This window comes from Centropristis striata, chromosome 14 (assembly GCF_030273125.1).
Source record: "Centropristis striata isolate RG_2023a ecotype Rhode Island chromosome 14, C.striata_1.0, whole genome shotgun sequence".
In the NCBI taxonomy this organism is placed as follows: Eukaryota; Metazoa; Chordata; class Actinopteri; order Perciformes; family Serranidae; genus Centropristis; species Centropristis striata.
The window spans coordinates 34,359,651-34,376,348 of NC_081530.1; the positions used below are offsets into that span (position 1 = coordinate 34,359,651).

The 16,698-nt window shown below is 37.0% G+C and overlaps 2 protein-coding genes across 2 annotated transcripts; both read right to left on the reverse strand.

Annotated features, from left to right (window-relative positions):
* Window positions 1-1,129: 1,129 nt before the first annotated feature.
* On the reverse strand, window positions 1,130-14,395 carry LOC131984411 (zinc finger protein 45-like). Its single transcript, XM_059349241.1, has 5 exons — window positions 14,343-14,395; window positions 9,377-9,662; window positions 7,080-8,218; window positions 5,015-5,300; window positions 1,130-3,673 (listed from the first exon to the last, which is right to left on the reverse strand). Exons 2-5 carry the CDS (start codon window positions 9,648-9,650, stop codon window positions 2,145-2,147), a joined length of 3,228 nt encoding a protein of 1,075 aa, XP_059205224.1. The 5' UTR covers window positions 9,651-9,662; window positions 14,343-14,395; the 3' UTR covers window positions 1,130-2,144.
* LOC131984874 (zinc finger and SCAN domain-containing protein 2-like) lies at window positions 11,053-14,401 on the reverse strand. Its single transcript, XM_059349866.1, has 2 exons — window positions 14,085-14,401; window positions 11,053-13,065 (listed from the first exon to the last, which is right to left on the reverse strand). Exons 1-2 carry the CDS (start codon window positions 14,170-14,172, stop codon window positions 12,158-12,160), a joined length of 996 nt encoding a protein of 331 aa, XP_059205849.1. The 5' UTR covers window positions 14,173-14,401; the 3' UTR covers window positions 11,053-12,157.
* Between the last annotated feature and the right edge of the window lie 2,297 nt (window positions 14,402-16,698).

Consider the following 16,698-nt stretch of genomic DNA (forward strand, 5'->3'; position numbering starts at 1 on the left):
ATTTTGACTTTTTCTCGTGCCTTAAACTTTTTTGATTATTTTGACTATTTTCTCGTTATTTTGACCCTTTTTTTTGTGACTTCGACTTTTTTCTCCTCATTTAGACTTTTTATGTATGATTTCAACTTGTTTTTTTCATTTTTACTTTTTTCTCGTGACTTAAACTTTTTTTTATTATTTTGACTATTTTCTTGTTAGTTTGACTTTTTCTCGTGCCTTAACCTTTTTCTTGTTATTTTGATTATTTTCTCGTTATTTTGCCTTTTTTTCGTGACTCCAACTTTTTTTCTCGTTATTTTGACTCTTTTTTTTCGTGACTTCGACTTTTTTCTCCTCATTAAGACTTTTTATTTATGATTTCAACTTGTTTTTTTCATTTTGACTTTTTTCTCGTGACTTAAACTTTTTTCATTGTTTTGACTATTTTCTTGTTAGTTTGACTTTTTCTCGTGCCTTAACCTTTTTTGATTATTTTGACTATTTTCTCATTATTTTTGACTTTTTATTGTGATTTCCACTTTTTTCCTTCTCATTTTGACTTTTTCTCATTACCTTAACTTTTTTCTTGTTATTTTGATTATTTTCTCTTTATTTTGCCTTTTTTTTGTGACTTCAACTTTTTTCTTCTCATTTTGACCTTTTATTCATGATTTCAACTTTTTTTTTTCATTTTGACTTTTTTTCTCGTGACTTCGACTTTTTTCTCCTCATTTTGACTTTTTATTTATGATTTCAATTAGTTTTTTCATTTTGACTTTTTTCTCGTGACTTAAACTTTTTCATTATTTTGACTATTTTCTCATTATTTTGACTTTTTCTCTTGACTTAGACTTTTTCCTTCTCATTTTAACCTTTTATTCATGATTTCAACTTTTTTCTTTTCATTTTGACTTTTTTCTCTTGACTTCAACTTTTTTCTTGTTATTTTGATTATTTCCTTGTTATTTTGACTTTTCGTGATGTCAACTTTTTTTTACTCATTTTGAATTATTTCTCTTGAGTTCAACTTTCTTCTTCTCAATTTGACCTTTTTGTTATTGATTTAAACTTTTTTCTTTTCATTTTGACTTTTTCTCGTGACTTAAACTTTTTTGATTATTTTGACTGTTATTTTGACTTTTTTTTCGTGACTTCTACTTTTTTCTTCTCATTTTATTATAGCTCTTTATGGTAGTCGATCAGCTGTGTCCTGTGTTGACAGACATTTTTAACACCACACTGGATAGCATAGCATGTGTTTCACAGAATGCTTTTTAAAACAAGGCACCAGGATGTGTTAACACAGGACATAGAGCAGATTCACACCTGAGGTTAATATGCCAACATGACAATTTAGAGCAGGATGAAACAGACACAACAAAAATGAAAACACTTTAAGGTAACTTTGGTATCCCAAAAATATTTATTTTGCTGTGAAAATAAAGAACATTGTATTTGTTACGTTGCAACAATCAAATATTTAAATAAAATATCAGTTTGGGAACATTTGTTTTGCATTATTATTATTTTATTACACAATGAAAAAGGCACATGTCATATTGCAAAAATACAGTTTTCAACATAAAAACAACAGAGGAGTGAGCAAAAATCAAGATAAAGGACATGATCGTATCACATCATGGAAAACAAAGTATTGTTTGATAATATTTTGATCATAGGTACATTTCATGCACACAGAATAAAGATTTATTAAGTGACTATAAGCTTTGTAGCATTTAAAAAAGGCCTGAAAATCTTTCTTGAGTCCTTAAAAAGATTGAGAAAGGAGTACTTTAACAAAAATATTTTTTTTGTGTATTTTCATACCATTTCATTTTCATTATTTTATTTGCTGCCCCCGCGACCCGGCCCCAGATAAGCGGAGGAAAATTGCTGGATATTTTATTTACTTTTCTTGTCTCACCTTTAAAGTGCTGCTTGGAATTGTTGTTGGATGATTTTAATTAAGACAACACCTGTTTGTTATCTATCGATGTTCAATAAACAAATAAACACATTTTACCCCCTTCCCAACAAAAGATGACAACATAAGTAGCCTTCTAACTGAATCCATCACACCTCCTGAAAAGTTCAAGGGCTTAACAAAAAGACTTTATCCTCACTGACCTTTTCTAGGAATTTACAGCAGACTGAATTTTACTAGTTTACTTCCAATCACCACTGTCATCAGTCTCAGGTTCAGAAGAATCTCCAGTCTTCTCATCAATATCTGGTCCATCTGGATCTGAGTTCCTGGCTTCTTCTGGTCTTCCACAGTCCTCTCCATCAGCTTCTGTTTGCATCTCCTCCTGTGGGCTGCTGGCTGGAGGCTCTGCCTCTTTGTTTGTCTCAGTTTGAGGTGAGCCGCCAGCACATTTATGTTCTTTGACCTGTGAACTCCAGGCAAATCCTTTGCTACAAATATGGCAACTTAATGGTTTATCCCCTTTGTGGAGTCTTGTGTGCCTCTGTAAACTTCCCCGCTCTGTAAAAGATTTCTGACAAACTGAGCAGCTAAAAGGTTTCTCTCCTGTGTGAATTTTTTCATGTGCCTTTAGATTCCCACTTCCTCTGAAATCTTTACCGCAAATGGAGCAGCTGAAAGGTTTCTCCCCTGTGTGGGTTAACTTGTGTCGCTGTAAATGCCCACTTAGTCTAAAAGATTTTTCACAAACTGAACAATGGAAAGGTTTCTCTCCCGTGTGGCTTCTGATATGTTGCTGTAAATGCCCACTTCGTGTAAAAGATTTTTCACACATTGAACAGCTGAAAGGTTTCTCTCCTGTGTGACTTCTCAGGTGTTCCTTCAAATTCCCACTTGCACGGAAACTCTTACCACACACTGAGCAGCTGAAAGGTTTCTCCCCTGTGTGGGTCATCTTATGTCGCCGTAAATGTCCACTCAGTCCAAAAGATTTTTGACAAACTGAGCAGCTGAACGGTTTCTCTCCTGTGTGACTTCTCATATGTTCCTGTAAATGTCCACCTCGTGTGAAAGATTTCTTACAAACTGAACAGTTGAAAGGTTTCTCTCCCGTGTGACTTCTCATATGTTGCTGTAAATGTCCACTTTGTGCAAACAATTTTTTACAAACTGAACAGTTGAAATGTTTCTCTCCTGTGTGGGTTATCAGATGTTGCTGTAAATGCTCACTCCTTGTAAAAGACTTCTTACAAACTGAGCAGCTGAAAGGTTTCTCTGCTGTATGGGAAACCATGTGTCTCTTCAGATAGTGCCTGTTGCCAAATGTTTTCCCACACTCCAAGCAGCTAAATGACTCCTCAGTGGAATCACTGACAGGGCCGTCAGTCTCAGGTTCAGAAGAGTCTCCCGGCTGTTGATTTGTATCAGGTTGTAAATGTGCATCTGTATCAGAGTTCCTGTCTGGTTCTGGTCCTCCACAGTCCTCTCCATCAGCTTCTGTTTCCATCTGTTCAGTTTGTGTTTGATGAAGCTGTGAGGACTGAGGTTTCTCTTCATCTTCTTCACTCTTCACAGGGACAGGAGTGGATGTAACCTTGGTGATATCAGCCTCCTCCAGCCCCTGAAGCTGCTCTCCCTGCTGACTGGTCCAGGGTTCCTCCTGTTCCTCTTTAATGTATGGGGGCTCTGGGTCCTCCTGGTTCTGACTGCAGCTCTGCTCCTGTGATTCCTCTTTGACTATGACCACTTTCTGGACATCTGAAGGTAAATCTGAAACATATAGAGATTGATTTAATATCAAACTTAAACTCTTTTTTACATTTTCCCTTATCATATATCATATTTGATATCATTTTTCATTCCTTCAGGGAAAATTGACATTGAGGGCATACAATGTTAGATTTTTATTACAAGGGAAATAAATCATGGTTATACCCGAAAAAGTAATATTACTGTCATTGTTAATATCCTCCTTTGTTCTTTGTCTGGCATTCTTTACTAAAGTCCCTCAACTTTTCTTTTCACTTTCTGTGTGACTGTGTCCACGGCACTGCAGTCTCATGCCCTTCATGGTGTCTGGCTGGATCTTTACCTGCTAATTAGGTGCATCTTTACTTCATTGGTGCTCAATGTGAAACCAAAATAATATGCATCATTCCTTTCTCACATCATCAACGCAGCTAAACAAACCACGGCTTAATTGAAAAAACCTGAATTAACACCAACTTTCAAGTGATTACACAAAAACAGACAATACTATTAATACCTATTAACAAAGCCAGGGAGATGGCATGGCAACAAAAAAGAAGCAGACTGATAAAAAGCACGAGTAAATCAATCCTACTTATTGTGTTATTTGTAGTTAATAAATTAACATTTAGAACACTACATACAATAAGACTGGTTATCTTATCAGTGGGCTAGATAATAACAGATGCATGTTCATAATGATGGTGTAGACTAACTTGAGAGAACTCACAACTTCAATGAATTTACTATTACCCTTTATCGGGCGAAGAACTATGTTTGGTAACTTCAGTGGATATTAAAATGGGTATATATATATATATATATATAAATAATATTTCGAGAAAAAAGTTGCAAATTTACTTGATTAAATGCTTTTACTAGCTCATATTTTAGACTGTGGTGAATGGACAGTTCATACATTTAATACTTACCTGGTCTGAAAAAGAAAATAAATTAGGTAATAAAATATAGTGCCACCTCTGCATATTGCATCCACATTGTAACTTTATTTCAGCACATATATTGGGTCATTTTTTGATTGATAGTGTGAGTTACACAGGCATAACTCGGCACAACAGAGGAGGTTGCCGCCTGGTTAGAACTCAACGTTAACTAGAAGTAAAAACTACAGCTCCCATGAGGCTTTGCTGGCGCTGCTTTGTGTCAGTTATTATGCTAACAAAGTATTTGTTGTTGAATACGCCTTTAAATCGCATTATGTTGACATGTGTGTGTCCGGTGGTGCAGTGTCCTCCAGCGTGTCTCAGACTGTGGACTCTAATCTCCAGTAAATGTTTCCGTGGAGTGTAAACTTAGCTGTTAGCCACCATTAGCATGTCTCCGTGTTGCTCCGGGACTGACCTGCTCTGTGCAGCCGGACTTGGGGCTTCAGCACGGCTTCGAGCAGCCTCCTCTGGCGGCAGATCTCCCGCTCTGACCGCTCCACTCTGTCTTCGTACTCCGCCACGGTTTCCTCCAACAGACCGACGATCTCCTCCGCAGCCGCCGTTAGCCGCTCGGTGAGCAGCGCTCTCAGCGCCGCTTCTTCTCCTGTTTCCACCCGCAGCAGGACGTCTTCAGCGGCGGCGCTCATCCGCTCATGGACCGACACCCGCAGCAGCTGCACCCCGCACATTTTCACCCTTTTCTTCGGACAGAGAGGCCGCAAACTATCCATTGTATATCCGCAAACAGACCAACGACAGGCGACTTTACGAGTTCCGCCTCGGTGACAGTGAGCAGCGCCCTCTGCTGGACCGGAGAACACACAACAGCTCAGTAGCTGCTGGGACCTCCAGGATAATCAGCCTCATGGAGCTCTACAACCACAAACTAGAGACCTGGAGCATTCAGAGGATATGTAGCGTGCATGACCACACATTTTGGTCATCTGAAGTTACCTTTAAATCAGGGGTTCAAACTCAAATTACCTGGGGGCCGCTGGAGGCAGTATCAAAATGACCAGAAAAAGACACAAAATTACAAAAAAAAAAGACACAAAATGACCAAAAAAAAAAAGACACAAAATGACTGAAAAAACTCTAAATTACTTAAAAAAAGACACACAATGAGCAAAAAAAGACACAAAGTTATTAGAAAAAGACGCAATATTACGAAAAAGACACAAAATTACTTTAAGAAATCCACAAAATTACTAAAAAGAGACATTCAATTACCAAAAAAGACACAAAATTATTTTAAAAAGACACAAAATTACCAAAAAAGGCACAAAATGACAAAAAAAATACACAAAATGACTAAAAAAAACACAAAATTACCTAAAATAGTAATTAAAAGGGACCTTCCACAAACAACACGATAAAGTGCCATTCATATAAAACTCACATTAAACTTTCATATCAAGGTGGGGGCCACAAAATATCATCACGAAGGCCGCACTTAGCGAGTTTGAGACCCCTGCTTTAAATGATATACACCACTTGTGATACACTGCTGTCCACCTTTCAAAAAGACAAACATTTGTTACTCTGATGATTAAATTGAATAAATGTAGTAGATCATTTCAAAAGGAAACAGATTTTTAAAAAATCTTTTTTTTAAATAAATTGAAAAACTTTGGTTACAAAACACTTTACATTGACAAAACTGTGTCAAATAATGAAGTAAAATGGCAAAAAACATTAGCTGAACTTTTCAATCAATATTGATATTATCAGACACTGGAAAGAACACTTATATCCAGCCAGCGAGCCCATAGAAATATCTTATATATATATATATATATATATATATATATATATGTACATGATTTAAAAAATACATTAAAATAGACTGAACTACCCAGCAATATATAAAGTCATTAAAATCAGATCCATCTTTTCCAGCTGCAAGATGAAAGTGTTAAACACCTTAATGCTTAATTAATTAAAATACAATCATCTTTAACATTGAAGGCTTTTTATTTTTTTCCAGTTGCTCAGATACAAGCGTATAAAGCCATTGGAATTGTTATGCAGATCTCTGTCAAGTTTAAAAAAAAACCAATAAAAGCATGCACATTGTCACAACAAAATACACACATCATAAATACGTACATAGTAAAAAAGCATTAAATATGTGCAAATGCAAATGTTTTTTTTTTTTTTTTTTTACATTTGTCTGTTCCATTCCTAATATTTATTATTTTTATTTTTAATCTTGCACTGACAAGGATGCATTTCATTTCGTTGTACATGCGACAATGACAATGAAGATATTCTATTCTATAACATTTTTAAAACGGTAGGTGGTTGGTGTGTGTGTGTTTGTAGGGGCTGTCATATTGTTATCACAGTTCAGAGATATTTATAACAATATTTCTACAATCTCAAAAAAAAATTTGGACAAAGTTGGCTTTTCATATGTGTGTAGATTTCCACTCTGTGAAAAAGAATTCTTTCAAACTGAGCTGCTGAAAGGTGTTTTATCTTGTATGAGTTCTCATGTGCCTGTTTAGATTTTCCTTGAGGGCAAATCGTTTCCCACACTCGCAGCAGTTATATGGTTTCTCTCCTGTGTGGATTCTCATATGTTTCTTTAAACCTTCACCCCAGGCAAACGCTTTCTGACACACTGAGCAGCTGAAAGGTTTGTCTCTTGAATGAGTTGTGATGTGCCTTTGCAAAGTTTCCTTGTGGGTAAAACTTCTCCCACACTCACAACAGCTAAACGGTTTCTCTCCTGTGTGGATTCTCATGTGTTTCTTTAAACTTCCTTTCTCCGTAAAATGTTTTTCACAAATTGAGCAGCATAATGGATTCTCTCCTGTGTGGATGTTTATGTGTAACCGTAAATGTCCAGTCTGTGCAAAAGACTTTTTACAGATGGAACAGCTGTAAGGTTTCTCTCCTGTATGAGTTCTCATGTGTCTTTGCAGAGTTCCCTTCAGGGCAAATATTTGCCCACACTCAGAGCAGCTATATGGTTTCTCTCCTGTGTGGATTCTTATGTGCGTCTTTAATTGGCCACTCACTCTAAAAGACCTCTCACACAGTGAGCAGCCAAATGGTTTCTCCCCTGTGTGGATTCTCATATGAGTCTTTAAATGTCCACTCTCTGAAAAACATTTCTTACAGACTGAACAGCTGAATGGTTTCTCTCCTGTATGGAATCTGGTGTGTCTCTTCAGAGATCCTCTCTGTGAGAATCTTTTCCCACACTCAGAGCAGCGAAATGGTTTCTCACCCACACTAAATCTTGAATCATGAAAAAGGCCTGACTGAGGTTCTCTGGTCTCCTTCCAATCAGCACTGTCATCAGTCTCAGGTTCAGAACAGTGTCTGGTCTCTTCATCACTATCAGGTTGTAAATGTGGATCTGGATCAGAGTTCCTGTCTGGTTCTGGTCCTCCACAGTCCTCTCCATCAGCTTCTGTTTTCATCTGCTCAGTTTGTGTTTGATGAAGCTGTGAGGACTGAGGTTTCTCTTCATCTTCTTGACTGGTCCAAGGTTCCTCCTGTTCCTCTTTAATGTGTGGAGGCTCTGGCTCCTCCTGGTTCTGACTGCAGCTCTGCTCCTGTGACTCCTCTTTGACAACGACCACTTTCTGGACATCTGAAGGTAAATCTGAATCACAGATGGATATAAAACAGGTGGATTTAACATCAAATTTAAATTGGTTTCACACTTAATAATGATATATTTATATATCCACATATTGTACCTTTCAAGCATGGCGTAATTATCTTTAGATGAATGAATCAACCAGAACATACACAATCAGCTATAACATTATAAACACTGACAGACTAGAATAACCTCTGCATTGGCAAAGGTCCAGATGATCCAATCCAATCGAGTTTTATATAATATTCTCGAGGTTTAAAGATTCATTTTTGTTGAAAAGGATGAACTTATTATGCTCTAATATCTTTATAAAACTAAAACAATATCGAAACACAATAAAAATAATAAATTGAACCGAAAAATAACAAAACTACAGCTTTCATGAAGCTTTGCTGACGCTGCTTTGTGTCAGTTGTTAGCTACTAACAAAGTATTTGTTGTGGAATATGACTTTTTAAAGTCACATGTTTGTGTTTATTGTTTATTGTATCCTTTGGATCCCCATTAGTCTTCCTGGGGTCCACATTAAATCTAACAATTATTACACAATGACATCAATACAGCATTTATACAGAGAATAACATGAAGTAACATACTAATATACATAGTAACATATATTTATATATATATATATATATATATATATATATATAAATTATCTTCTTCTTTTCTCTTCTTCTCTTCTTTTCTTCTTCTTTAACATATAAGACTCCTGTAGCGATGACAGAAGCTCTTAAAGTTCTGTACTTACTTGATTCCTGTGGTCTATGTCTCGTACCTTCAGGTTGAATCACTTATTGTACGTCGCTTTGGATAAAAGTGTCAGATAAATGACATGTAATGTAATGTAATATAATTATAATATACATTAAGTAGTACAAGACATGCTTATAAAAGAGTTACATGGTTATAGAAGAGAGGTAAGCATTAAATGGTCCATGATGTTCCATGCAGATGTATTAACGTTAATCATAATTAATTATGATTTCCTAATTTCATAAAAGGCTTTTGCAACATAATATTATGATGTGTCCGGTGGTGCAGTGTCCTCCAGCGTGTCTCAGACTGTGGACTCTAATCTCCAGTAAATGTTTCCGTGGAGTGTAAACTTAGATGTTAGCCACCATTAGCATGTCTCCGTGTTGCTCCGGGACTGACCTGCTCTGTGCAGCCGGACTTGGGGCTTCAGCACGGCTTCGAGCAGCCTCCTCTGGCGGCAGATCTCCCGCTCTGACCGCTCCACTCTGTCTTCGTACTCCGCCACGGTTTCCTCCAACAGACCGACGATCTCCTCCGCAGCCGCCGTTAGCCGCTCGGTGAGCAGCGCTCTCAGCGCCGCTTCTTCTCCTGTTTCCACCCGCAGCAGGACGTCTTCAGCGGCGGCGCTCATCCGCTCATGGACCGACACCCGCAGCAGCTGCACCCCGCACATTTTCACCCTTTTCTGCGGACAGAGAGAGGCTGAAAACAGACCAGCAGCAGGAGGAGGACTGAGTTCATGAGTTCCGCCTGGATGATAGCGCTGCTGCTGGAGGAGTGAGCAGCGCCCTCTGCTGGCCCGGAGGCTCATAATGTAATATGTAATAATTCTGTAGTCATTTCATTTTACTTAATATATTCAATCAAATGTATTAAATAAATGCGTCCTTGATTTTGAGGCAGTTGTTTCAGTAACTTTAATATAAAAATGTTTGAGATAGAATCTACTTATTCTGATCACATTAAATATAATCTTTATGTGTTTGTAATTCTAAATCAAGAGAATTTTGAATGAATCCAACACAATAGAATTAGTCTGTTTTTAATTGACAGGCACTTCCTGTTAAGTTGTTATTAACTCAACTTGTAACATAGTTAGATTTAATTCATCATATTGCGTGCAATCTGTTGCCTCAATTTTATTGAGTATTGTTTATCTTTTTTTACAGTGTATGAATGAGCTGCTGGGACCTCCAGGATAATTACAGCCTCATGAATTGTTGTAATTGTATGTATGAATTGTGGTACTCCAGCAGAAAAGAACAGAAAAGGGTGTCTCAGAGAATAAAATGTAATAAATGTGGCTCATTTTATTAATTTACATTTTATTAAATAAATAAAAAACTGTACAAAACTGATGATTGAACTAGTAATGGTGAAAACCTGAGCTGAACTTTTCAGCTCTTTGTAAACTATCATGAAGTAGAATTTAACCCTCTGGAGTCTTAATCTATTTATTGAAAATACACACGTTTTATTTACAGTAATAACTTTATTTATATCTGATATGTAGACAAGCTGAGAAAGCCAGTTAAAGTTCAATCAGAGGAGCTTTCACAGTGAGACATTTATGTTTCTAGAACATTTTTAAAATGTGAATTTTCTTTCTACAATGAAAACTATTACTGTTTTTAATTTACATGCAAATAGACTGTTTTGTAGTTTTATTATTTATTATTTTTCTGCTGCTTTTGTGTGTATACATGGTAAAAAAAATGGTACATTTCCATAGAAACCTGTGTCTTTTGTTTGTATTTTGGGTTCCTGGCAGCTTTATACTTTGTTCATTAAAATAAAATTTAAAATCAGACTGATAGCCAAGTTTGTGTGGAGAAAAAGGAGCCATGCATGTGATGTAAGGACAGACTGGAAGATGCTGAACAGAGACAGAAATTAATGCATAGGAAGTTGACAAATTTGAACCAAAATCTCCTGGACTTCAGAGGTTTTTCTTCTGATACATCAAAGTTGAGATGAGATAATTTGTGGGTTTTTTGTTGAAAAGGAAACCAGGATGTACACAATCAATAAAACGTATTCAAGTCATATCTCAATATTGGCAAAAATCAGTTTGTACACTGAAGCAAAAACAAAGAAGAAATGACACTGATGCGATGGTACAATTCACAGAATGAACCCATTTCTGAAATCTCATGTTTATTTGAAATGATTCCACCTGATTACAAAAAAAAACATTCTCAGGTGACTCAAATTCATCACATTTTTCAACAAAATATAATTTCTTTATAGCAATTCATCAAACTATCACACCTAATTTCAAGGGTATTTCAATACTGTAATTTAAAAAGCAACATCCAGATGTAATAAGGATACACATCCAGATGTTTCCTCATTGAAACCTGAGCCCTGGACTACGAAGCGAGTTCAACACACCCAGGATACAATCCAAACTACAATCCTGGATAAGTGGTATCACGAAGGAGATTATCATCTTTCTGAGTTAATAATTGTAATAATAATTTAATATAACATAATTGTTCTAAAATAAATAATACATACAATACAGATCTTTATGTACCACAATCAGATTTTTATTTCTGTAAACATTACATGCCCTGTCAAGAGCAATAGATGAAATGAAATAAAATAAATAAGATTTAGTTAATTTACCGTATTTCCTCAGATAGTAGCCGGGGCTTCTATTAATAAAAAATCAGTTTGAGACCCAGCTAATAATAGGGGCAGGCTATTATTTGAAGGAGGCTTTTATTAAAAAAAGAAAATCAGAGCAGCTCTGACCGGCACATTTTAGAGCGTTTTACACAGCGCATTGTAGCCAGTTACCCAGATGTCGGCCATATTGGAAGTACTGGGATGTAAACAAACAATGAACAGCTGAATGTTCATTTTAAGCAGGACTTAAAATGTCTAAACTACTAAAAAGCCCAGAAGAACGTGCGTAAACGGCTCGACTTTACAGAGAATGACTAGGACAGCGGGAGACTTTGACATAACACCGGTAAGACACCGGCTTATAAAAGAGGCCGGCTTTTATTTACTAAAAATTGTTTTTACACCCGGTTACTAAATGAGGCCAGTCATTAATAGGGGCCCGGCTTTGAATTGAGGAAATACGGTACTTGCCTTACTCCCCAAGTGAGGCAAAAAAGGCTTCAAAATTATTTTAACCCTTTGATGCAAAACATATTGACACCTCTTCTACAAACATTGTAGCGGCTTCGTTATTCTTTTGTGCTGGGTTTTCATGTGTGCATGTAAATTTCCAAACTGCGCAAAAGATTTCTCACACACTGAGCAGCTGAAAGGTTTTTCTCCTGTATGAGTTCTTATGTGTGAGAGTAAATAATCATTACGTGAAAAAGATTTATGACAAACCGAGCAGCTGAATGGTTTCTCTCCTGTGTGGATTCTCATGTGTTTCTTTAAAGATCCCCTTTCGGTAAAATATTTGTTACACACTGAGCAGCTGAATGGTTTCTCTCCAGTGTGGATACTCATGTGTGTCAGTAAACGGCCGTTGCGTGAAAAAGATATCTTACAAACCGAGCAGCTGAATGGTTTCTCTCCTGTATGCGACAACATGTGTCTCTTAAGATTTCCCCTACGTCCAAATCTTTTCCCACATTTAGAGCATCTACATGGTTTCCTACCAGCACTCAGTCTTAAATCCCTGGCGGGGATGCCATCGTTTTTCAGAGACTCTGAACCTGACTGAAGTTCTCTGGTCTCGTTCCATTCAGCACTGTCATCAGTCTCAGTTTCAGAAGAGTCTCCAGTCTTGTTATCTGGATCAGAGTTCCTGTCTGGTTCTGGTCCTCCACAGTCCTCTCCACCAGCTTCTGTTTCCATCTGTTCAGTTTGTGTTTGATGAAGCTGTGAGGACTGAGGTTTCTCTTCATCTTCTTCACTCTTCACAGGGACAGGAGTGGATGTAACCTTGGTGATATCAGCCTCCTCCAGCCCCTGAAGCTGCTCTCCCTGCTGACTGGTCCAAGGTTCCTCCTGTTCCTCTTTAATGTGTGGGGGCTCTGGCTCCTCCTGGTCCAGACTGCAGCTCTGCTCCTCTGGCTCCTCTTTAACAACAACTACTTGGACAATCTGGACATCTAAAAACACAGGTACACAGTCATTAATGTATGTTTGGATACTTCTGCAATTCCATAAGACACCAAACTACACCATTCAAAATCAATCAACAACCACTTTGGGATACATTTTTGTTGTAGTTTTGCTGTAATTGTCATTCTGTACAGTAGAAGAGGCAGATTCTGACTGTCACATATAGCAAACCATCATCTGCATACATGTTGAGTATCACTGCAGACTGTAAATTATGTTAAAGAACAATTCATAACGCTACAGATTCGCTAGCTTGTAAAAAACGCCAGTTATCTTGTCGAAGACGTCTGAACCATAACAGTAATGACGTAGACTCAACTCAACTTTATTTGTAAAACACTTTAAAAACAACCACAGCCGCAACAAAGTGCTGTACATAAACAAGCAAACAAGAACAATAAAATAGGAAATAAACACCACAATAAATAGTTTCATTGAAAAAAATCAATAAATAAAAACAAACTATAAAAACACTAAAACAAGAGTAGAGTCTCATGCGTGGTTGAAAGCCATAATAAGGAATAAAAATAGAAAAAATATATGCGTTGAAGTCATGCGACCGTGGCGTAGTTCGCTAATGGATAATGTTATTATTACACTGGTGTTCATTAATGAAGATTATCCTGCTGAACAAAATGCAAAAGCATCAGAAACGTGCGTTTGCCAAAGAGCTTATTTTTCTGCAATGATCCAAGATCCGGTGAGGAAATCCCACAGTCAAATTCTCAATAGACCCCAATGGCGATGCTAACTTTCGGGTTGGCTTACACAAGTGTATCCTGGGTTCTAGGAATCATCTGTGCATGTGATGGAGGAATAGCAGAGAAATTCAAGTGTACTTTCATGAAATCTGGTTGTTTTAGTCAAGATTAAGCTAAAACATATTTTCCCCAACTATATTAAAGATCCCTGTTAAAGGCCAACCTTCAAAATTCTCGTAATTGTGCAACCCTACATGTGTGTAATACTCGTTTATTCTACATGTGTGTAATAACAGTCAGCTCACCTTGATGTATCAGACAGTTTGAGTCCTCCTCCTCCTTTAAAACAACTTCCTCTTTGAATTTAAAATCAGAATCCCGTCTGAGGTCCATCCTGCAGCAGTTCTCCCCGGCCTGTATCTGAGAAAACACGGGACTTACAACAAGGTTCTTAAAGTCCAGGAGAAGAAAGGAAGAAAGTGTTAGCAGGAGCTAGCTGCGGCTAACGCTAGCCTAGCAACATTAGCAGTCAACGCGTTTCCGGCAGGAGAAAGAAAAAAAACCTGCTCTTTGTAGTTTAGTTTCAGCTTTTCAAAATGAACATCCAGCAGTTTGTGTTGTCGCTCTTTCTTCACACAACTAGAAACACTGGCTTCTTACTCCGCCGTCCTCATCACGGCTCAAACACCAACTATTAGTTCCGGGAGCGGAAGGAATACGGAGACGGACACAGTACTTCCGGTTGACCGTCAGGAAAAGTACAAAATACGAATAAATAAATGAAACATATAAAGTAAATAATAGTAATAATAACATAGCCAAGCGTTATTCCTACACTTTTAGATAATATTAAAATAACAAAACCGAGGTGCATGTGCGGCCAAAACACTCTTTATTCCGCTCTGTCAAGAGCTCATCAACACACTCCCGGACGTTTACCCTTCAAAATAAGATAACAGAAGGAACCTAAATATATTGTGATACTCACAAAATAAATGTGTTTTTGTTGAGCGGTTGCTGCCTTTTATTTCCTCTGAGAGTCACTTTTTTTTGGTTTGTTGCTGTATTGGTTCATTGTGGTCTGTCTGGTTTGGTGTGGGTCGCACGGGGAAGCACGCAGTGACGCGCTGTTGCGTGAGGTGACGCTGGGTGACGGCAGCGTCACTCGGTCTCTAGGCAACGAATCGCGAGGAAGAGCTCATAATCCAGATGAATGGAGGATGAGCAACAGGTCTGCTTCGCTGATTTCTGTCTCATCATTTCAGGTTAGTTACTCATTTTTTATATGACTAAACATGTTGGAAAAACGAATATGAATCCCTGGGATATGTGGTTTCTAAAATAAATGCATGTTAAGTGTGTAAATATTTAAGTGTCACGGCAACTTGTAGATGAGAAATATTGCTAACACTGTAGCTAACCGTAACTTTGTTTGTTTGTTTGTTTGTTTGTTCCTGTGCATTTGTCAAATGTTTAAGCTAATGCTAATGTACAGTTAAAAATCAGTTAAAATCAGTTACAATGGCAGTTTGGTTAAGGGCACGAGCATTAACCGTTAACTGCTAAACTAACGGCAAGTTATGAGTCAGCCATGTGTATTCTTTCCGTTGGTATTCTTATAGTGTAAATATGAAATTACCTAACTGCAAAGGAGATTTATTCTGTTAGATTAAGTGAACACTTGTAACATGTAAAACTATTACAAAGAAAATACTCTTTCCATGAGAGGATAAAGATGATGTGTGTTTGAGGGAGAAGAGCAAACATGATTGATGATAGACAGATGATTATTTTAGTGTAATACTAAGTTTATTTTCTTGGAAATGTAAATGTTATACACATGTGGTTATAACCAGTGCTTCAATGCAGAGAAATAACTGAAATAATTCATGCTTGCAGTAAAAAGGTTATAATTGAATCTGTAAATAAATATAATCCAAACAAATGGAGAATGAGCAACAGCTCTGCTTCACTGATTTCTGTCTCATAATTTCAGAAACTCCTATCAGAGGATTATCCTTATATCTGCCAGCAGAGACCAAGCCGGGACCCGCTACAATATCCAAACCATTATGATTCAGACCACTCAATAAAATAGGTTACATTAATAATAACAACCGACCGGAGATACACTGATGGAGATTGTTTATGTTATGTTAATCTGTACCCGTCCGCGAAACTCTTGAAGTTTGTGGCCCTCGTGATGATATTTTGTGGCCCCCACCTTGATATGAAAGTTTAATGTGAGTTTTATATGAATGGCACTTTACCGTGTCGTGTGTGGAAGGTCCCTTTAATTACTTTTTTTGGTAATTTTGTGTCTTTTTTAAATATTTTTTTTCAAATGTGCAAGATGACAAACATTACTTTTTTTTTTTAACACATTAACAAAAAATATTACATGTAAATAAGCAACTTGCTGTGTGGAAAATGGGGGAATTATGAATGATTAAATCTTCGTATTTAAAAGAAAAAAAAAAGCTTATGCACTTTTATTTTTGAAGGTAAGCCTTAAAATGTTAACTCTAAGAGGTGAGGAGTGATTACAGTACTGCATTTTAAATAAAAACAAATATCAACCTGAACATAGGTTTTATTTGCATTCTCAGCATTGTAACATTGAAAAAATGTGAACAACAGCTGCAACTATTCTATTGTTAAATATACATAAAAAACAACAACAATTGAACTCATCATTCATAATTTAGAACAGGCTTTTTAAATCCATCTTTGACATTTTACAGAATGCTATGCAGCAAAAATATAAATACAATCTTTCAAATGTATATAGAAGAAGACGAGGAAGAATAAGAGTTCCTGACTTCCTCTCCATCAGCTTCTGTTTGCATCTCCTCATGTGGGCTGCTGGCTGGAGGCTCTCTTTGTCTCTTTGTTCTTATCAGTTTCATGAAACTTTGA

Excerpts from the sequence above, each read along its gene's own strand:
- LOC131984411 (XM_059349241.1), bottom strand. The coding sequence starts at position 9,650 with ATGTGCGGGGTGCAGCTGCTGCGGGTGTCGGTCCATGAGCGGATGAGC. Across the intron at positions 8,219-9,376 it reads AGTCCGGCTGCACAGAGCAG|ATTTACCTTCAGATGTCCAG; the intron begins GTCAGTCCCGGA and ends TCTGTGATTCAG. Across the intron at positions 3,674-5,014 it reads AGTCCGGCTGCACAGAGCAG|ATTTACCTTCAGATGTCCAG; the intron begins GTCAGTCCCGGA and ends TATATGTTTCAG.
- LOC131984874 (XM_059349866.1), bottom strand. The coding sequence starts at position 14,172 with ATGGACCTCAGACGGGATTCTGATTTTAAATTCAAAGAGGAAGTTGTT. Across the intron at positions 13,066-14,084 it reads AAACTGTCTGATACATCAAG|ATGTCCAGATTGTCCAAGTA; the intron begins GTGAGCTGACTG and ends CTGTGTTTTTAG.